The following is a 20,974-nucleotide window of genomic DNA, read 5'->3' as shown; positions in this document are numbered from 1 at the left end:
CAGTGAGCTATGATGACGCCACTGCACTCTAGCCTGTGCAACAGAGCAAGACCCTGTCTCAAAAATAAAATACAATAAAATAAAACCAGTTGAATTCATACTAGCAATGTAAGGATGGTTTAATGTAAGGGACTCAATTAATAAAATTCATTGTATCACTAGAGCAAAGGAAAGAATAAACTTACTATCTCTATATATGCCTGAAAGATATTCAGTGACATTTAATACCCATTCTTAATTTTTAAAAACGTAATTAGAACAAAATTAATGGAAAGTTCTTTAAGATTTTTTTTTTTAAAAAATCACTGCAAATGGTAAATACCAGAAGCAGTCCCACCAAAGTCAAAGGTAGGTTGCTCATTATTTTGTTCTAGAAGTACTGGTTGACGCAATTAGATAAGGGAAAAAAATGACTTACAAATACTGAAAAGGAAGAGGCAAAACTAATCATTTAGAGATAATGTGACACTGTTCAAGATATGACCTATCCAAGTAAGTCAACTGAAACTATTAGAAATAATAAGGGATATGGCATAGAAGTAAATAATATTAGAAAACTAATAGAAGTATTAAGTAATAATTCCATAAAGTAGCTGACTACCAAAATGTTGAATGCAATTGCCATCTGCTGAGTGAAAAATAAATAATTAGAAAAAGTCATGGAAGAAAATGTCCCATGTGTGTACATATGTGTGTGTGTGTGTGCATATATGTAAAGGGCTTTTATGAGTCATTAGCAAAAATGTGAACACTCCCTTAGAAAACTGGGCAAAATTCCCAAACTGGAAATATAAAAGCCAGAACTATAGATGGCCATAAACTTCTGAAAAGATGGTCAGTCTCAGAAATAAGTAAAGCAAGGAGAGCTCGAACGAAAGAGAGAGATCGTTATTCACCCTGCAGGCTGGTAAAGACTAAGAAGGCGAGAATGGCAGTGGGGTGTGAATTGGAATAAATGTCATGGGTGTCATCCATAAGTGTACCTTTAAAAACCCTGCAATGCATGTGCCTTTGACTGGCAATTGCAGTTTTCCTAAGGAAATAACCACACAGTGTGCAAAGATACGCGTTTATCTCAGCTTGCTCATAGTCGTGAAATACTGGGAGCTGCCAGTCACTTATGAAGGGTTGCTTATTAAGGAGTTGCCTAAATAAAATCTCTTAAGGCCGAATAACAGAATACTGGAGACCCACTAAAAGTGATGCTGCTCTGTAGACATGGAAGGATGTCCGCGAAATCAATCTTCAGTGAGAAAAGCAGATTCCAGAGGAGGGGGGATGTGTCGCGCTCCTGGTTTTGTCTTCAGATCAGTACGTGGCTGTGCTTTCAGTATGGAACTGCTAGCCACGTGTGGCTCTTCAAATTTAACGAAAAGTAAACGAAGTTCCATTCAGTTCCTCACCGGCCACATCTCGTGCTCCGTGGCGCTGCCCTGGCCGGCACCTGTCGCCGTCACAGGAGGTTCCACCGGCAGCTCTGCGAGGCTGGTCCCAGACGCGGGCAGCTGCTGTTTCTGAATGGAGAGGTTGCACATGGTCTTTCCCTTTTTGCTTATACGTCTCTGTAGTTTCTTAAATATTGACAGCTTTATTTCTCTCTACAACCAGAGAAAAATAAACAACTATATTTTGAAAAAATAATAAAGCATTGTATTTTTAAGGATTCACGACCTTCTTCCCTTTCCACAGTGAGCTGAGTGCCAAGTCGAAGGAGTTACACCTGCAGATTTCGGAGGTGGGCTCAGAAGGTGGGTGTCGAGCAGACGGACAGAGGTGCCGCCTTGGGGAAGGTCACGCGGGGCCTGGGGGAGCGAGACGAGACCCAGCAGAGGGACCTGACCCCTCCCCTAAACTGCTCCGGGTTTTCCCGAGGGAATGTTTGGTGGAAAAGCAGTTTCAGTTATTTCCAAGGTCATGCATTTTGGGGAAATGCTCAACTTGGTTTTATGTTTGTCTTTTTTTTTTTAACAAAAAAAAAAAAACTCCAAAATCTTTTATTCAATACTTCTTGGCTTAGAGAAGCAGTTCTGAACCCTCCTACCCTCAACAGACCTTCTTTTTAAAAAAATTGTAGTTGTGGCAAAATACACATAATATAAAACTTACCATCTTAGCCATTTCTAAGTATACAGTTGGGGGGCATGCAGTGTTGCCGTGCATTGCTGTGCAGCCACCGTCCCCACCCTCTGCAGAACTGCTCCTCCCCATTCTGCTTCCTGTCTGCGTGAATTCCGCGTGGCTTTTCCCTGTAATGTCAGCCGCAGCGGCTCACGCTGGACACACGGTGTAGGTACAAGAATGCAGCAATTAGAGGTAGAGTCACTAAACTGAACATAGACCTGTGTGTGTGCATGTATTCAAATCAGTAGTTTCGGTATTTATTAGATTTTTAAAAATCCCTATAAACATACCAAAATTGGGAAGAGGGGTCCCTTGCCTGGCTTATCCCACCATGAAATCAAGAGGTAGCTGTTTCTGCTAACTAACTAGCTGTGTGCTAGTTTTTAGCAAGAATTCTGAGGCACTTCCCTTGATCCTGGGGTCATGAGTCAGCTGGGCTGCTCACGAGATAAGAAATGGGGAGAGAAGGTGGGGGCGCTGTTGGCCTGGGGAGAAGCCGACGTCTAGTCCCGTGTCGGGGTCACCACTCCCGCTGCCCATGTAGACTTCATTCCAGCGCAGCCTCATGGAATCGATGATGTTTCAAACTTACAAAAATGATACGAAGAGCAACCGTGTAGCCTGTACTCAGACGCTTGCATTTTTAACATTCGCCCCGTTTCCTTTATTATTTGTGCTCACCCTTGGTCAGGTGTGTTTCTCTCTCTCCCCTCCCCTGTCCCTCCCCCTCATTCTCTCGTTACACGCACACGATTTGAGGGTAATTTCGTGTGTCTTGGACCTGTTCCCCTAAATTCTATAGCATCTATTTCCTAAGAATAGTGATGTTTTCCTCCGTGTCCACGGTACAGCTATCAGCTTCCTGAATTTACACTGATGCGATTCTTTCATCTACCTGCCCACATTGGTCCCTGGGCCCAGTGATTTCCTCCCCAGCACTACCTGTCACTCCGGCACTGGGTCAGATAGTGCCTCTGACGGCCACATCACTTTAGCCTCCTTTGTCTTGTGACATTTACACAGCTTCCTTTGTCTTTCACGACAATGACTTTTTTAGAGTGTTCTGAAACGAGAGCATTTTCAAGTTACAGAACACAGGTCAGGAGCGTGTGCTGGTTGTAGCGGTTCACGGTGACCTTCCCGCTTGCATGGGCTCCTGTGGAAACATCAGCCGCACTTCTTGCTTGTCTCCTGCCTTTCTAGGCCTGTTGGCGGTGACGGCGGTTCCTTTAGACTTATTTAAGAAGCAGCCTTCTGGACCACAGAGCTTTACACTGACCAGCGGGTCCGCCCTTGGCAGCTTGGTGCTGGGTTCGGTCACAGCAGAGGTACGCGATGTTCTCCCCCATGGCCAGGCTCTGGCTTGATCTAAGAGCATCTTAACTCGTGTCTGCCAGAGTCTGGCTCCGGCTTCCCTGTGAACTGGAAGCTCACCTGAGAAGAGATGCTGTTTCATGCTACGCATTTCTCCACTCGAGTGGGGCACCTCCTGCCCGTGGTCGCGTTGGGTTGGCAGCTGTAGGAAAGAGCCGTCCGTGAGGCCCCTCGCTGGCCCCAAGCCAGAAAGGCCTTTTGACATTTTGTTTGGTTCTCCAGCTTTTATTCCATCGTCACATGTTGAGTTGGCTGTTTGAGCTCGGATCTTGTGGTTCTGTGTTAATTCTGGGAAAATCCAGATTAACTGGAAATGCTAAGTGACATCAAGTGAAGAGATCACTGGTTATTTCAAAAGAAGGCAGAGTTCCCTGCTCATCAGCCTTTGCACGTGCTGCAAAACAAATAATGAGTCTTCTCTGCAGTTTTCTTACGTAGAACCCGGTGAACTGAAGTCCTGGCAAGTCCCTCCCTCTGTTCCTGCTGCAAAGATAGAGAAGGACCGCACGGTGATGCCCTGTGGGACCATAGTCACTACTGTCACTGCCGTGAAGACCAAGCCTCGCTTCGACTTGGGGAGGGCGTCCCCGCCGAGCTCTGGTGAGGCCGTAGAGCAATGTCATAGACGCACTGCAGAGGGCCAGGGCTGCAGCGCTGGGTCTCACTAAGAAAATCTCATGACGTAGGAAGAATGGTAACTGGCAAGACTCGTGCTTAGGTTTTGTTATTGTTGGACAATTATCTTTCTATTCTGTCCAATAAACACATGATTAGTTGAAGCAGGGTTCAACCCCATAGTTGAACCTAAAGTCTAGACGTTATAAATAGTTACACTTTGGTATAAGTGCAACCAAGTTATAGCAAGCACTCCGTTACATTTGTGTGGGAATGGCGAGCTATCTTAAAAAATTCGACATGAGTGGTCAGGGTAGACTTTCCTATGTTAAAAATTGTTTATTAGAAGGCTTGACATGATGTCACTTAGATCCAGCTGAATTCCATACCTGTCTCCACAGCCACAGCCTCATAGACAACTTGTATGCTTTATTAGTTTTTCCAATGTTTATTGTGTCTCTGCTTGTGCAAAAGTAGTATCTTCCCGGAATAGATCGCTTGGCACAGTGCAGGAATGCACAATAGCAAAGGAAATTCTGGCTGCATTAAAACGTTTCTGCAACTGTATTTAAACCTGGGCACCCAACACCACGCTCGCCTCTGCTCACCTCACCCCCAGAAAAGAATAAGAGAGATTGTTCGGTCTTAAGGTTTTGGTAAACCTTGCCCCTACCCACTGCTCTGGCTGGGGTTGCCGCGAGAGGCGCCATTTCCCTCCTCGGCAATAGTGAAGGAGCCCTGGGTAACCGGGGTCTTTCCCCGGCAGAGTCTCCCGCGAAGACGCCCGTCAAGGTGAAGGTGGTCGAGAAGGACATCTCCGTCCAGGCCATCGCCTGCCACGGCGCCCCCGTCAGCAAGACGCTGTCTTCTTCCGACACAGGTAAAGCAGGCGCCCACCTGTTCTCTTAGCGCCGTGGAGGCTTGGGAGCTGTGCTCCAGCCGCTTTCATCTGGCGAGAAGTAAACATCTCCTTTTCAGAGTCTGCAAAGAGTGGAGTTGTTTTGCTTTGTTTTCAAGTAGTGCGTGAAGGAGGAGGGGGGGGAATCCAAAGTGACGGGAGCCCAGGAGTGGATGGAGCTCACCTCCCTGCTCAGTCTTGGGGAGGCGTCAGCGCAGCAAACATAAACCCCAGCCAAGGCTTTGCTTATACAGTTTCTTACGTTATCATCAGATCAGTAGGACTCAGAACATAATCTTCATGTCCACTTTATTGTCCCCTCTGTCAGCTTAACCTGCGTAGTAGGAGTCGTGTCCCCCAGCTCTGGTTGCAAATTCCCCGTTTTTATGGTCACTTTCAGGTAACAGACATCTTTAAAGATAGCCTTACTACCAATATCTCTTTATTTTATTTATTTATTTATTTATTTATTTATTTTTGAGACAGAATCTCGCTCTGTTGCCCAGGCTAGAGTGCTGTGGCATCAGCCTAGCCCACAGCAAACTCCTGGGCTCAAGCGATCCTTCTGCCTCAGCCTCCTGAGTAGCTGGGACTACAGGCATGCGCCACCATGCCTGGCTAATTTTTTATATATATATATATTTTTATCTGTCTAGATCATTTCTTTTTATTTTTGGTAGAGATGGGGGGGTCTCGCTCTTGCTCAGGCTGGTCTCGAACTCCTGACCTCGAGTGATCCTTCTGCCTTGGCCTCCCAGAGTGCTAGGATTACAGGCATGAGCCACCGTGCCCGGCCCCAATATGTCTTTAAATCACAGCATAATCTAAATTGGGGGGTTAACTTCCAGCCTAGAGGGACAGGGCAGGTGGGTGCTTCCCCCTTGCTCACCTTGCCTGTTCACCGAGTCCCTGAGGTCCCAGTGGAGCAGGAAGGGGAGGGCGGCGGATTGCAGGGCGGTGCTAAGATAGTTTTATAGTCTCTCAGCCTGGTGGAGTTTAAACTGCCTCTTCCCGCACAGGAGTTTTCATAGTTTTTTGAACACTGCCCTGCCACTGGCAGCTTCTTAGACACAGGCCCTGCCACTCCCAGTGGCCCTCCCCAGCCTTCCGCCCACCCCCGGCAGTGCACCCCATTGCCACCTACCGTGGGGGCCTTTGCCTGGGCAGGACCCCTTTATAAAAGACCCCGGGCTGAGGTTCCACCAAGGGCTCCTTGTCTGGTCTGTGGCCAGGGAGCCAGCCCCCCGGGTCCCTCTCTGCTGTGCAGCCCGGATGTGCCCACTCACTCACCCGTGCTTCCTGGCTGCCTTCTGCCCCACTGAGGGGCCATTTCAGGGACTGTCCACCTGCAAAGCCTAAGCTGTTCACACTCGACCCTTTATGGAAAATACTTGCTAACCGCTGCTTGTGGGCCATTTCCATCGTCCCTGGAAGTGCCCACGGAAGTGTTTAGTTCGTGCCAGTGGACTCAACACTGCTTTCTCTCCGGCAGAGCTGTTGGTGTTGAACGGTTCGGACCCGGTGGCCGAAGTGGCCATTCGACAGCTCAGTGAATCTTCAAAGCTGAAACTCAAGTCTCCACGGAAGAAGAGTACTATTATCATATCAGGGATCTCCAAGGTACAGTCCCGGGTGTGGGGGGTGTTGGGTCTGTCAGGGTCCTGCTAGAAATCAGCCTGAGCACTCCGTCAGCAGCCAGAGGTTTCCAGAAGGTTCCGTTTACAAACATTGAATCACGTTCCTCGCCCAGCAAGGGAGTGATCCCTGGTGGTTTGTTTATGCAGTCTTTCCTGTTTGTGAAGGAAACTTGCGAGTTTCTCACTGTGATGCTCCGGGTGCTGAGGCTGGTGAATCATTTCAAGGGAAACTACTGAAAGTGGAGGACGTGGGGTGAGATCCCGTTGGCGAAGACTCTCCACCCTCCTCGCCGCCCCGTGGGGATCGCTCACTCTCCACGGTGCACGTTTCCGAAGCATGTTAATTTTTGGCAGTGCGTGTTTATTGCTTTTGTACCCAGAGAGCAGGAAGGAGTGTTGTGTCCTCCGTAGACACCCCGGCGGTATCCCTTCTCCGGCCGTGGCTCGTCTGCAGGGCGCAGGGCTGGGTGTGAGACTGACCGGCCGCCCTCAGTCACTTTCTCCCTCGACTTTTCCAAAGGAACCAGTGGAAGGAGGGTGGGCGGTTTGGGTTCGGAGCAGGAGGGGGTGAGGAGGAAGCAGTTTGAGCGCGGAGGGCGGACGGGCACTGCGAGGGCCCCGAGAGGGCCCCGAGAGGGTGGGCGGGCCGGCTGGAAGACCGGACCCTGGGTGGCCGGGAGCGGGGCCAGAACTGGGCCTGGGAGGGGCTGAAGAGGAGTCACCCGTGCTGCTGTTGCACCTGGAGGGGGGGTGGCCTTGCTCCAGGTCCCCACGGCGCCAGCCCACAGTGGCCCTGAGCACATCTCCAGTGCAGCCAGCAGGGCCCACGGGCCACGGTGGGCTTTCTTCCGTCCGGGGGGGGCGAATGAGGGAGTGAGGGCCAGACCCACGGTCGTCTCCGTGTACTTCTCTGACGTTTTATTTTAGAACCATCAGGAGCTCTTGGAACTTACCATATAAAGTTCTTAATCCACTGCAGTTATTATTAATATCTTTATTGATGCCAAAGCGTGCCATCTCGAGGCCGTGGGTGCTTCTGCAAGCCAGCACTGTCAGAAAAGCACCATTGTCACTAAGCAAACTCCCCGTGTAACTGCCACCCAGGCCGAGGACAGCGTGACCACCCCCAAGGAGCCCGTACCCGCTCCCGGTCCTTTCCCAGCCCCTGGGAACCATCATCCCCATTCTCAACCCCACCGATTAATTGAGCACCTACATGTTTGATACACAAATATGAGTCTTAAAAAGATACAAAGTGTATACTGATGAGTTTCTACTTACAGGTAACAAAAGTGCTGTAGGGACATAGGTTAAGAGACAAACTAAATTTCAAACACCGACGCTCACTTCCTTTGTCCCCTTTGTGCCCGCCTTGCTGTGGGCTGCTTAGGAGGAAGTGCCCACTCTGGAGTCTCAGCTCCTCCCCACCCTGCTGGGGCAGGGTGTTCCCTGCTTCCCGACCCCTCTGGCCTGGGGGCTCGGGGGCAGCCCCCTCTCTGCCAGGCGGCCCTGAGGGCCTGCAAGCGGAGACCTGCCCCAGCCCCTTGTTGTGTAAGCACCTGCCACATTGTATCCATGACTTTTTGGATTCTCCCGACCCCGCCCCCACTTCCACGCATCCCTTCATTTTCCCCTGCGCTGACGTTTTCCTTCACCCTCGGCCTCTGATGGTGCGTTTTGCCCGGACAGACCTCGCTATCTCAGGACCACGATGCTGCCCTGATGCAGGACTATGCGGCCGCCATGGACAGCGCCCACCAGGAGGACAGCTCGTCCCCCCTGGATGCAGCTGCGGCCTCTGCCCCGCCGGAGGAGGACCCGCCAGCCCAGGCCCCCCCAGACCCCGAGCCCCAGGAAAATGAACTGGACTCCTGGGACCTGGAGAAGGAGCCCCCGGCGGCAGCCTGGAGCGGCCCAGCCCCGCTGGACCCTGATGGGGACGAGCTGTCGGAGAGCTCCCTGAGCGTCTCAGAGCCGGGCGCTGTCAAAAAGCGTAAAGGTACCTGCTCCCGAGCCCGGCCGCCCCCTCAACACTCCCCCTTGGTGGCTTCGCTCTCCTGCTGGTTTCTAAGTGAAATTTTCCTTCTCATCATCTGCTTTCCTTCCCTTTGTCCTCCACAAACTCCATTCCGACCTCACTCCCCGCCCCCAAAACACCCTGTGCTGAATGCTTGAGCCATTTAGCGCCCACGGCGGGGGGGGGGGGGGGGGGGGGCACATCCTGTGTGTGAATGTCATGCCCGGAGGCACCCCTTCCTCCGTCTGAGCTCACGCCACCTGGCTCTCAGGGGTCACCAAGAGCCACGCACGGCGATGGGGCCAGAGAGACCCGGAACAAAGCCAGGCAGAGACTAGGTCTCCTCCCGCTGTGGATGTGGCACCTCTGCCCACTTGTACCTCTCAGACTGTCGCCTCCAGCTAAAACCAAACCAAACCTCACCACCTGGACCTCATGGTATTGAGGGGACAGAAGCTCCCTAGAGTCACTAATTGATTAACTTAATATGTGCGTACTAATGAGGTAATCACTTCATTAGAATAATTGATTATTTCCTATTGGCACTAAATCATTGCTTTTAAATTATGAATTTCTTTAAGTATGTGCAGTTTTGCCCAGACAGCGCCTTGGCATAGTAGTAACTTAAATGCATTTGCTGAGGGAAGACAGTCTCGGGGCTTGGAGTCGGTCCTAGACGTGCGACTCCAAGGCTCACTGAGCCTCAGCTTCCTCCTCCGTCAAACAGGGATCATGCGCACCCCCGTGCCCACCGAACGCCCCGTTCAGGGAGTGGTGAGGACAGCCCCGTGCAGAAGGCAGGGCTGGGTGGAGGGAGGCGGCGGAGCCACACCCTGGCTCTGCCTCCCGCGTGGGCTCTGGGGCTCTCGTGAGACCGTCCACGAGGGTCTCCGGCTCCCGTCCACGAGGGTCTCCGTCGCTGAGAGCGTGGGGTTTGGTGAGCTGCCCTGCCGCCGCCCTCCTTGCCCTGTGTGCTTGTTGCCGCAGACCAGGGTTCTCAAACCCGGTGATGCTGCTCCCGGGGAGTCCTGACAACGTCTGAGACAGTTTTAGTCATCACCCTGGGAGTCGGGGTGCTCCTGGCAGCCAGTGGGTTGAGGCCAGGGCTGCCGCTTGACACCCTGCAGTGCACCGATGCCCCCCGAGAGGCAGCCTCCCCGCAGCGGTGTCTGGTCCCTGTGTCTGTGGTGCCACAGGTAACAGCCATGGGCTCCTCACCTGTGTTGCTCCCCCTACTTCCTGCCTTGGGTCCCTCGGCCGTTGTGCAGTGGCTGCTCTCCTGCAGCCCGTGCCCTGGCCCGTGCCCATGCAGAGTTGCCCATGCCCTCGCCTGTGCCCTCGCCTGTGCCCGTGCAGTGTCGCCCATGCAGAGTCACCCGTGCCCGTGCAGAGTCGCCCGTGCCCTGGCCCGTGCCCGTGCAGAGCAGGAGCTGGAAGTTAGAGGAGCAAAGCGGGAAGGGCGGAGGGGATGCCAGGTCCGGTGTCCAGACCGCGTAGGGCCGTGTGCGTGGGGTCCACGGGGCCCTCGGGGCTGTAACCTGCTCACTGGCCCTGTGGCAGGCTCCCTCGCTCGTCACCACGCCTGTGCATGTCAGAGATGACCTGGTCACCTGGCACACCACACCTCTGGCCTGTGCTTTGTCTTGGGACCAGAAGAGCCCAAGGCGGGTAGAACCGAGGCCGCGGGTGAGCGCCGGGCAAGGCAGGAAACACGGGCGCAGGGTGGGGTGTCCCATCCTCAACCCGATGGGCCATTTCCTCTTGTCCTCGCAGAACCCAAAGCCCCAGTCTGCCCTCCTTGTTCACTCTGAAATGCCCAGCCTTGCTCACCCTGTTCATCCAAAAACCGGTGTTCCTTCGCCAGCCGTTCTTCCTTCCCCCTCTGGTTTTCCTTCCAGAGAGTTCTTTCCCTTCTGCCCGTGCTGCCGCAGCCGCCCCACTCTCTCCTTCTCTGGCAGGTGGACGAGCTGCCTTGGGACACAGGGCAGGCGCTCAGCTCCTACAGAGGCTTGGCATTCAGGGCGCGGCGCGGGCAGCCGGCGTGTGGCTCCTTTCTCTCTGCAGCGCTGCTGCATTGGCCTGAGGCTTTTAAAAGGACATATTTGGCAGCGGTTTTAAAATTGCTTTTTCATTCCGGTGTTTTTTAAAAGGCTTGTACTGAGCATCTCTTTGAGACATCAAAATCTTAGATGATTCTGTGTTAAGAGTTTTCATTTTTCACCAAAAATTTTCACAACTGGTAATAGGGAGCGAGTCTGTGGAGTTTCCTCTTCCTTTCAAACTAAAGCTTGTTTTCGTTTGTTATGGGTTTGTGTGTGTGTGTGTGTTTTTGGTTTAAGGACCACCTGTCTCCCTGGCATAGCAAGGAGTTCTTGGGGGGCTTCTGAGCATCCCTGTATTAGAATAATTCTGGAATTTTGCTTGTTGGAAATGTATATATTGTGATGCTGTAGCCAACACAGGAAATTTATTCCCAAAATTTACATTTATTTTTAGTTTAAAAAAGTATCAAAGAGGGAGGTATTGGAAAAAAAAAAAAAAGATTAAACCATGAGAAACCTTGCCAAATGTCCTGCACGGTGACTTCGTGTGTGCGTGGGAGGCAGGTGGCTCAGGCTCGGCTGACTCGGGTCTGACGTTGCTCTTGCTAAATTCTCCTCACCTCTCACTTCTCTTCATCCCGCGCTCGTTCCCTTTCGCTTAAGAGGATCGCTATGCCAACAAGAATTAATTGCCTACACAGTAAGTTATTTTTGTCTTCTGTTTTTGAATTACGTGTCGCCGTCCTGTGAGAAAATCCTGTAGCGGCAGCGCTGACCTGCCCGGCTCCCCTCCCCTCCCGCCCCTCCGCTTGGCCCTCCCAGGCTGCTCGTTTGCTCCCAACAGTGCGCTGGCTCACGTCCGTGCAGCACCTGCCATGACCAGGAGACCTTGGGGTGACACCCACCGTTCCCTTCCTTGTGCTGCAGCTGTAAAAAGCAGTCACTTCTATAAAAGGACCATTTCTGGTTCCAGCTGAGATCTGTGGCTGTTCTTGGGTAGCAAACTACAATTTCTAAGGTTGCCTTTGGTCACCGTTTTCCTACCTGCTGGATTTTATAAGACAAGTTCTTCAATTAGCTATTTACGTCTGTTAGACTCTGTAGAGACAAACAGGAGTACATCTGGAAGTACTGTGACATTAGAGCTATAACTTAGAACAATGTTTTTTATTCCTTCATATATATGTTTCTATCTGAGCCTTCTCGTGAATTCTTTTAACCTTGCTAGAACCAGTGAAAGACTCTTTTTCCTCCTCCCTGTCCGCCATTTAGAATCTTGGTTATTTGCTTCAAGTTTCACATAGCCTCTCTCCATACTATGTCTTCAGGGGTTTGGGTGAGGTCTAAACCTTTCGTCTTGCTGTCGGTACAGCGAAGGTGGCCTGGGATGAGGTAGTCGGGCTTTATAAAATCGAAACAGCCAAGCTGCTCTTGCCCAGTGTGGGAACTTCCCTATCAGCAAAGGGCAACAGGTTATGTGGGCTCAGAGCCAAGTGCGATGTACCGAATCTTCCGGCATATCCATCTGGGTCCTCCAGAGAAGTAGAACCGTAGGTTACATATTTTAAGGAATCGGCTCACGTGATTGCGGGGGCCACGTCCGGAATCTGCAGGGCAGGTGCAGGCAGAGAGACCTCGGTGGGCACTGACGCTTCAGTCTTGAGGCAGAATTTCTTCTCTGAACAACCTGTTTTTGCCCTTAAGGCCTTCAACTAGTTGTGCGAGGCCCACCCACGTCCAGGGTAATCTCCTTCACTTACAGTCCACTGGCTCTAGCTGTTAATCATATCTACGAAATACTTCATGGCAACATCTTGATTAGTATTTGATCACCGGGTGCTGCAGCCAGCCTGACGCAGAGAACTAGCAGTCACAGCTGCTGTTAGCTAAGATGGGCGGACAAGGACCTCCCCTGCCACCCCTGTCCCCCAGCGAGGGGCAGCTGTGTCTGCGTGCCGCATCCTTACAGCACTGCTCACCCCAGAGGTAATTGTGTGTAGTGGCCAAGTTTAGGAAGACTTTGTTATTTAGAAATGAAAATTGAAAGCCTCTGTTTATATTAGTTATTCTTCACGGTGGACGAGCCAAACTGCCGACCCGGAGACAAGGTTGGGTCCTTAGAATGTCCTCTCCCGCCTGCACCCCGCACGCCTCTCTGGAGATGCAACTGGTTCTAGGAGCCCTGCCCGTGTCCTTGCTGGGGTCGGGTGCTCTGCTCTGGAGCCCTGAGGTCTTTGATCCGTCCACGCTCTCTGGAGGCCCCTCTCCGGGGGCCGCGGCCGTGCCCTTTTCTCCAAACAGCCGGCCGGCCGCTTCTCAGGGGTGGGACCCGTCACCTTCCAGCACAGACGCCTGCCTTAGCCGCACGCACGGAAGAGTAGGGTGTGAGAGCTCGGGCTTCGGAGCCAGAGCGCCCGGTGTCACACCCTTGCCCACCTTCATAACTGTGTGACCTCAGCCAGTCACTCCCCCCACCCCGCCCCAAACCGAAGCCTCCTCATTGGTCTTCCTGTTCATCTACGAGTCTAACAGACATAAATAGCTAGTTGGAGAGTCTGTCTTAAAATGCAGTAGGAGGAAAACAATGACGACAAACAAGCTTAGAAATCACAGGGTGAGACTTCTCTTTCCTCAGAAGTTGTTGGGGGTCGTCCCTAGAGTTCCAGCCTGTGGAATCCCCAATCTCAGCCCCTCTCCTCACAGGACTGTCCTCTGTACAAGAAGCTGATGTCATCCCCAGGGAAGCCGTGACGAGTCATGTCAGGTTAAGGGAAAGCGTGTAAGTCACACAAATGACTTCAGGAAGATTTGCACGAGGGTACCCATGACATCTTCTGGTTCCTGGCATTGACGTTTCACTCCAAAATTTAACAGAACAGCAGACCTGCTCCAGGGATCACGAGTGAGGTGGAAGGAGAGAAAACGACCGTGTTGCAGGCCCCCAGCGCTGTGCGTGGCACGTGCAGGCAGACACGGGCTCGCTGGGGCGGGCAGTGCCACGAAAACAAGTCAGCCCTTAGGTCATGGGACAGGCCATAGCCAGCAGTACAGCGTCAAACAAATACGTCACCCAGATCTTCCCAGTCTGCCAGTCTCACACGCAGGCTGAAACCCTTGAGAGTTCATAATATGGCAAGAATTCGAGTTTTAGGCAGTTATAGTACAATTTCACTTAAACAAGTTATAGCAACTGCTCAGAAATGTGCAGATTCTCTTTTGAAAGTCTTTTGAACACAGCCACGCCTTGCCTGTCCCTCTTGGCTTCCCCGTAAGGAGGCGTGTGCAGTGGGGAGGCTGCGCCCATCCACACGGCCCTGTGGCCGCATGCCCTGCGGGAGCGCCGTGCACAGCAGCATGAGAAATGCGCACAGGAGCGCGGACATACCGCCCGCCTGCCCTCCTCCACGCTGGTCTGTCCCCTGCAGGTGCTCTGAGCACCGTGGCAGTTTGGTGGGACCCGGGCTAGCAGGTGCCAACCCAGCAGCACGTTGGAAAGACCTGGGATGTTTTGAACAGCGCTCATGCCCGGGTGTCCCCAGCCACCCGCATGTCGGATCCTTCAAGGTGGACTGGGCATCTGTGGTTCTGTCTCGGTGCCGTGGGCTGGACGTCTGAGATCGAGGTGTCAGCTGGCTTGGGCCCCCTCTGCCGTCTCTAGAGGAGACTGTTCCAGGCCTCGCTGCAGCTTCAGGTGGTTTGGGACAGTCTGGTGTTCCTTGGCTTGTGGAGGCATCACTCTGACCTCTGCCTTGACCTTCACATGGCGCTCTCCCTGCCTCTCTTCACGCTGTTTGCCTTCCGGGTCTGTTTCCAAACTCCCCCTTTTTCTAAAGACACCAGGCACATTGGCTCAGGGGCTCATCCTAATGACCTCATTTAACTTGATTCCATCTGCAAAGGCCCGATCTCCAAATAATGTCACATTCTGAGGTTCTGGAGGTTAGGACTTTAACATATGGATTTTGAAGGGACACAGTTCAGCCCGGAACACTGTCCCTGCCTAACTCGGGCCCCAGATCCAGACTCCAGACCAATTTCAGCGCAGGGATAGCTATGAAATGGACTTTGCGGGGGGACCCTTCCCAGAGAGAACCTCTTACTGCCAGGGTCCTAAGTCCTTAGGTCTGCAGCTGCCCCAGGCAGCAGGTTGGTGTGTCATTTCCCCTGGGGGGTGGCAAGGGGGTGGCACTAATGGGCAGTTGTGAATTCCGCGGGTCCCCTTGAGCCTTCCCTCCTCTCCTCTGTCCCCATTCACATGCCCTTCGGGGGCTCCAAGGTGAGCCTGAAGCAGAGCCCTAAGGCAGGTGCCTATAGATGAGAAGTACTGCCTAGGCCCTTCCTCTCACCCCTCAACCTGAGGTCACCTGTGGGCTCAGAGTCCCCTCGAGTCCGGGGGTTCCTCTGCCTGGGAGCCCCTATCGCTGTGCCAGCGGCATTTTCCCAGCAGGTGCCTTAACCCCATGGGCACCCCTGCGCCTGTCTCTCTGGCCAAGCTCCAAAGTCACGTCCAGTTGGCCGTCACTGCTGGGCTGTCCAGCACACCCTGATGGGTGATTTTTCACAACACGCTGTGTGTTTCGGGGATGTCCCACAGGTGGAGCCGTCAGCACTGCTGACCGAGCGAGGTCGTGTGCACACTTACACTACTTCACCCTTTTCCGTTCCCCGAAGCCCTTGCACACGGGCTCCCAACGGCAGATAGTTGTGAAAAATGTCCTAAGGATTCTTCATAATAGGAGACTTGGCTGTGTCTTAAAGACAAAAGTTTTAAAAAATTATTTTATGGCAGCTTTGACCAGATTAAATGCAGCCCCTCCCTGGAGCTCTCCATCTTTGTCGTTTCTGCCCCTTAACCTGGCAGGGCAGACAGGAGCGGGACGTTCATCCTTAAGGTGCTGCTTTCCTAGACAGCTGTTGGTCACCAGAGGTGCCCGGGCAGGGCTGGGTCGGGTTTCCCTCGCCGCCCTCAGGTGCCGCGTGCATCTGGAAGAGGAATTGATATTCTTTACCCTCTGCTGTGATCCAAGTAGATGGTTACCCGGGGTGACTACTGAGTGTTTGCTGGATGTGCCCATTGCAAACAGAACGAAGTCCCAAGTTACGTGTAAAGCCCCTCGTCAAAGAGGATCACACCTATCTTTTTTTAAGTCATTACCGCAAGTGGTAATGAATGTCCCAGGTTAGACTGAAATGTTACTCCCCTGGCCTTGGTTAATGGGATGTCAAACTAATCTGCGAACAAGCAGACCAGGGGGCTCTTGCCCCCTGCTTTAGTGCGTGCTTGATCTGGGAGGAATTGTTGCTATTAAAATTATTGTTGCTGCTGCTGCTATTTTTTTTTTCTTATTTCATATTCCACTAGCTGACATCACATACAGATAGGCCGAACCATATGAAATTGAGGTTTTGTAGGTCAAAAATGATCCAGTAACAATTTTCAAATGGCTTAGCCTGATCTATATACCATAAGATCTGGAATTATGAAACAATCTGACTTCAGAAAGAACAAATATTATTTAAATCTTCTAAGACAGTGAACACCTTTGTTCTCAGAGTCCTTGATTTGTCTTCATGAGCACGGCCGTCCTTTCTGGGGTACGATCCTGCTTCTCCATTTACACCCTGCTAAGAAAGTAGTGAGCAGAGGGGACCGGGTGGTGAGGGACAACAGCCCTGCTGCCACTGTGAGTGACCAGAACGGCCGTGGTATGAACGCTTTCCCTGGGGATGGCACCACATGACGGGCCAGGCTTTTATGGCTTCTCCTGTTGTCTTTTGCATTTCATCTTAAAAACTCTCGTTTTATATAAGCCACATGCCAGTTCTTATGCGAGTAGCAACAGTACGTTGAAGTCGTAAATTGGCCCTTTTTCAGAGGTGTTCAAGCTTCCTCTTTCCTCTCTCCCTTTGGACTAGTCATGCGGCCTTGTGTCCCCAGCCCCCCTGACCGTCCCTGCGCTGTCCTCTTGCAGGAGGAATCCTGAGGAAAAGCGCAAAGCTGTTCTTCCGCCGGCGGCATCAACAGAAAGACCCGGGCATGAGCCAGTCACACAATGACCTCGTGTTCCTGCAGCAGCCGGAGGAGGCCCGGAGGAAGGGGGTCACCCTCACCAGGATTCTGAACAAGAAGCTGCTCCCCAGGCACAGGAGCAAGAGCGCCATGAACGGCGGGCCCGTGGAGCCCTGCACGTAGGGATGGCGCCTCCTTGAAGCCGGAAGACGTGGACCCGCAGTAACTGCCCTCCCCAGGACGGAGTGAGAGTGTCAGCCAGCTGTCCGACGCCCCGCTTGTGTAGCTGGGTTTTTTCCAACAATCTAGTCTTTTAAAGGGAAAAAAAAAATCTGAGTCTCCAGCCAGGAGGCTGCCCCCAGAGAGGACCGAAAAAGCCCCATTTGCCACCAGATGCCAAATGAGACTGACAGTCCCATAGCTTGGCTGTGCTCAGATGCAAGAGTTCAGGGTGAATATTAGAAGGAGATGTACATTGTGCTAAGATAGTGCACTCCAGGGGACTGTGGAGGGCAGGCGTGGGGGGCCCACTCTACACTCTGACAAGTGTCGTTTGGGGTCCATGCCTGGACCAAAGAGGAGGTGCTCGCTGTGCTGTCACTGTGAATGGAACGGATGGGTCACCTCTCCTGATTTGCTGCTTAGAATAAAAAGGTGCAGCTGGCCCCAAGTACAGGGCAGTGGGGCATAGGCAGGGTTTTTGATAAATAGAGAAATTGTGGTAGGAGTGGAAATGGTATGACAAATGTAGGAAGATATTTGCCTTTGATATTAGCCATAGAACTCGAACACTTATGCAAATACTAAATATATCCTATGCATATATATTATGCTGAACACTTTCCTAAGTTTACTTTGAGCCTCCTTCAAGTGAAGATACGTAAGTTCTTATGTGGTTTTTACGTGCTTCGCTATCATGACAAGAGCTCTCATACTACCGTTGGAGCAGGTGACAACCCAGATCTTTCTTCTTGTCTGTCATACTTGCTAGACAAGAGCACAGCAAGTCTGTGGAAGGGAGGGAGGAACAACAAGAGACAGCTCATAGAACATGCTAACCACACACACATGGTTTTTGCCAAATACTGCCAAGGCCAAAACAAAGTGCTTTTAGGGCGATAGAGAAAATTATTTTGTGTCTCAGGTGTCAGTCTTAGGAATGGAAGTTTAACAACAAAGAGGCCAAACTTCCGGTAGATGTGCTTGTTACAGAGCGGCTGTCACTGGGGCAAAATGTTTTGGCAGATCAACAAGATTCATTTTCCTCCAATAAGATTTAAAAGGCCATTACGAACACTTCTGTTGTGGGTATGAAATCGAGTGAGCTCCTTTCTCCATGCTCTTTTGTTAATCCTCAAACACTAAATGTCTTAGGGGCCGTAGAGCCATTGATGAACAGAAACCTATATAAAAACAAAAGTTATAGAATTCTTTTTTTGAGGGAGAAATGAAAACTCCATTAAGAATTTCACTTTAGAATACACATTAAAAACTTCTTAGGTGTTCCAGGAATTATCAAGTTACTTTAAAATGACTTTTTCACCATCCCTTGTTTTTAAAAATTATGTTCCAATTTTAATCATTGTAAAATAGCACCTGGAGTTTCAAAATATATTAATACTACCAAGTTAGTCCCCAAAGTCAGTAGCCACTAGCAATCCTTCGGGAAGGACGGTCACTCTGACATTTTGTTCTACTTGAAGGGTTACTACTGTTGGTCACGTGATAAACAGAACCTGTGACACATAAGAGTTAATTCTAAGAGGATATCATGTGTCCGAATTTCAGACACTGATCAGAAGTTTATAATAGTGTTTTTTGTTTGATTTTGAAATTCAGGTGGACTCCATGTATCCAATTTATTCCAGTGTGAAGGTGTCAGAATTTTAGATTAATATTTCTCGCTCTCAAAAGGAAAAATGTTTGTGACCATCCCATTCCCAGATTAACCCCATGAGCTTTCCGTTCACTGTCTAACACCTGTGTCTGGGGCTCTGCTCCCTGTAGACACACTCACCTCTGTCTCACGGCCTTTTCTGAAGTGGCGGAAAACACTAGCATGTTAGGGAGTTGACGAGGAGATGAAGTAAGCGTCAGGGTAGCACTGCAGGAGCACGGGCTGTATTGATACTGTGAATGTTTCTCTTCTAAGCTGTTTGCTCCAGGTTTGTTTTCTCATGGTGTCGGGTATTTATGTTAAAGTAAATGTCGATTAAGATTATACACCAAATGCTAAACACACTGATGTGTATTTTAGTTCCTAACGTGTAACTTGGTTCCCTCATCTCTTCTACAAGCTTTAGTGGCTTGAGGGATTTTGTTTTCGGTTTTTGTCTGGATGAAATTTTTGCAGAGTGGTATTTTCAAAGTGATTCCTCATGAACACTAATATGAACGTGTGTCTGTGTCTCTGGAACCAGGTGCTCAAGTTGGATTTGCTGAGCTTGAAGCCCTTCCGTTTGTGCTGTGTGAGGCTGTGCCTGTGTTCTTTGCAGAGGAACGAAATGGATCTTAAGTGTGTGTGCGTTTGTGTTGAAGTAGCAACAACACAATCTCCTTGTTTCAGCTGGAAACCTGCTGTGAGAAAGTTTTGACAGAGCACTTTATTTTCATCAAGTTCCAAGTTTAAGTCCAAAACCAGCCCTCCTGAGTGCTGCTTGGCCAGCCACCAGCCAGATACAAATCAGGTGCCCATCTTGACATTTGCTTGGGTTTTCCCGGCCACATCTGTAGAAGAGAGCTGTGAATTTTCTTTTTTAGCAGAAAGGGAAAGATGAATTCATATTGCTGCCAACAAAAGTGGGTGTTTTCTGGGTAACAATCTCGAGGCTCTCGGTCTGGAAATCTCAGAGTACCGGTTGGCAGATGCGGTCAGGACATTGATCCTATCAGAGAGAAAACAGGTCTCGGCAGTATCTCCACTGCCCCGGATTGGCATAGCCGTGATTACCAAAGCAACCAGCACGGGGCAAGGCTGCTCTTGCATCCTGCAAAGCAAACTCAGGTTACCTTTGGCTCATGACCTTCAGTGTTCCTGTTTTATGTCAAACAAGGCATTTGAAATGCATAAAACTGCCCAGTTCCCTCAGCTAACAGCTGGTCAGTAATGTACCATTCATCACTGAGGCTTGTAGTTTGCTGTTTTTTCCCCCAATGTTACGTCAAACCTACATTTTAAAAAGAGAAGAAAAGGTTTCCCAGGTCTGTGGGAAGGTTTGGCCAGATGCTGGAGTGTGGTGACAAATTTACGTGACAGTGATTGTATTTCTTGGTAGCACTTTAAAAACAGAAGTCAGTCCTGCACCAGGCCTGCACGCTGGGCTCTGGGCGGGCTCCTTTGGACATGCGGCTGGAACGTGAACAATCTTTGAAAAAAATAAACGTGCACACGGAACACTACACACTGAGTTGTTTTTGTTTAGTCTTGTGCTGTCCCTAACATGCTGCTTATATGATTTTTAAGCCATTTAGCGTCCTGTCTAGGCCTGGGACTAAAAGCATTTACTAGAGAAAGTTGGAGTTCCCAGGGCACCTTTGGGTCATGGCACATCGTGGATGCTTCAGGACAGGGCTGTCGGCAGAGCCAGGGATGGGGTAGCCTGTGGGTGGCACAGTTGGGAAGTGACAGTAGGGTGCCGAGGTGCAGCCGCAGGAGTGACATGGGACGGTGTGTGTGAGCTGCTCTACCCACGAGGGCTGCAGTATGACCCCACGTGTTCCACAGGGACCTTCTGAGGTGTGCTGTCCACCTGGGGGAGGAGGGAGAAGAGTTAGTTCATCTACGGACTCTGGTTGTCAATTCCCCACCTGGGCTGCTTGCCCAGGCAGGTGCAGAGGGAGACAGGTGCCCAGTCCAGCCGTGGGTGCGATGCTGCCTGTGCTTGCACGGAGCTCACAGCAGTTCTGGGGTGGGGGCAGTGGAGTCAGGTGGTGCCTTGTGCTGCAAGACCCCTGCAGGCATCTCGTCTCCTTCTCGGTCTTCAGTTCCCGCCTTCTCCTTCAGTCTCATTCCTACTGTGGTGCCCAAACACCAGAGCACTTGGAGAACTACTGCATTGGGGAGGTTATTGGACAGTCCCCCGTGCCCCCTGCCCTTCCTCTGAGCTGCCCATCCCCACCTGCCCGCTAGACACAGTGTGCTGTGTGCAGAGTGGCCACTGTCCCTCACCTTTCAGGCATGGACTGGTCACTCCTGAGCCGAGACTGATGCATGTTTTGCATTTCCGAGGAGTGGTCTACCTATGGAAAGAAAGCTTCAGC

General features: G+C 51.1%; 1 protein-coding gene across 1 annotated transcript in view; it reads left to right on the top strand.

Moving 5' to 3' along the window:
• C2CD2 (C2 calcium dependent domain containing 2) overlaps window positions 1–20,113 on the top strand; it is a 53,063-nt gene extending 32,950 nt beyond the window's left edge. Inside the window, exons 9-15 of the mRNA XM_045526560.1 lie at window positions 1,690–1,748; window positions 3,325–3,449; window positions 3,921–4,095; window positions 4,877–4,990; window positions 6,501–6,628; window positions 8,335–8,644; window positions 16,677–20,113. Of these exons, the coding sequence (XP_045382516.1) occupies window positions 1,690–1,748; window positions 3,325–3,449; window positions 3,921–4,095; window positions 4,877–4,990; window positions 6,501–6,628; window positions 8,335–8,644; window positions 16,677–16,897 (1,132 nt within the window). The 3' untranslated portion in view covers window positions 16,898–20,113. The remainder of the gene's footprint in view (window positions 1–1,689; window positions 1,749–3,324; window positions 3,450–3,920; window positions 4,096–4,876; window positions 4,991–6,500; window positions 6,629–8,334; window positions 8,645–16,676) is intronic.
• Window positions 20,114–20,974: the final 861 nt, after the last annotated feature.

Source organism: Lemur catta, chromosome 1 (genome assembly GCF_020740605.2).
Source record: "Lemur catta isolate mLemCat1 chromosome 1, mLemCat1.pri, whole genome shotgun sequence".
Classification (NCBI taxonomy): Eukaryota; Metazoa; Chordata; class Mammalia; order Primates; family Lemuridae; genus Lemur; species Lemur catta.
This window is presented reverse-complemented; position numbering and strand designations above follow the sequence as displayed.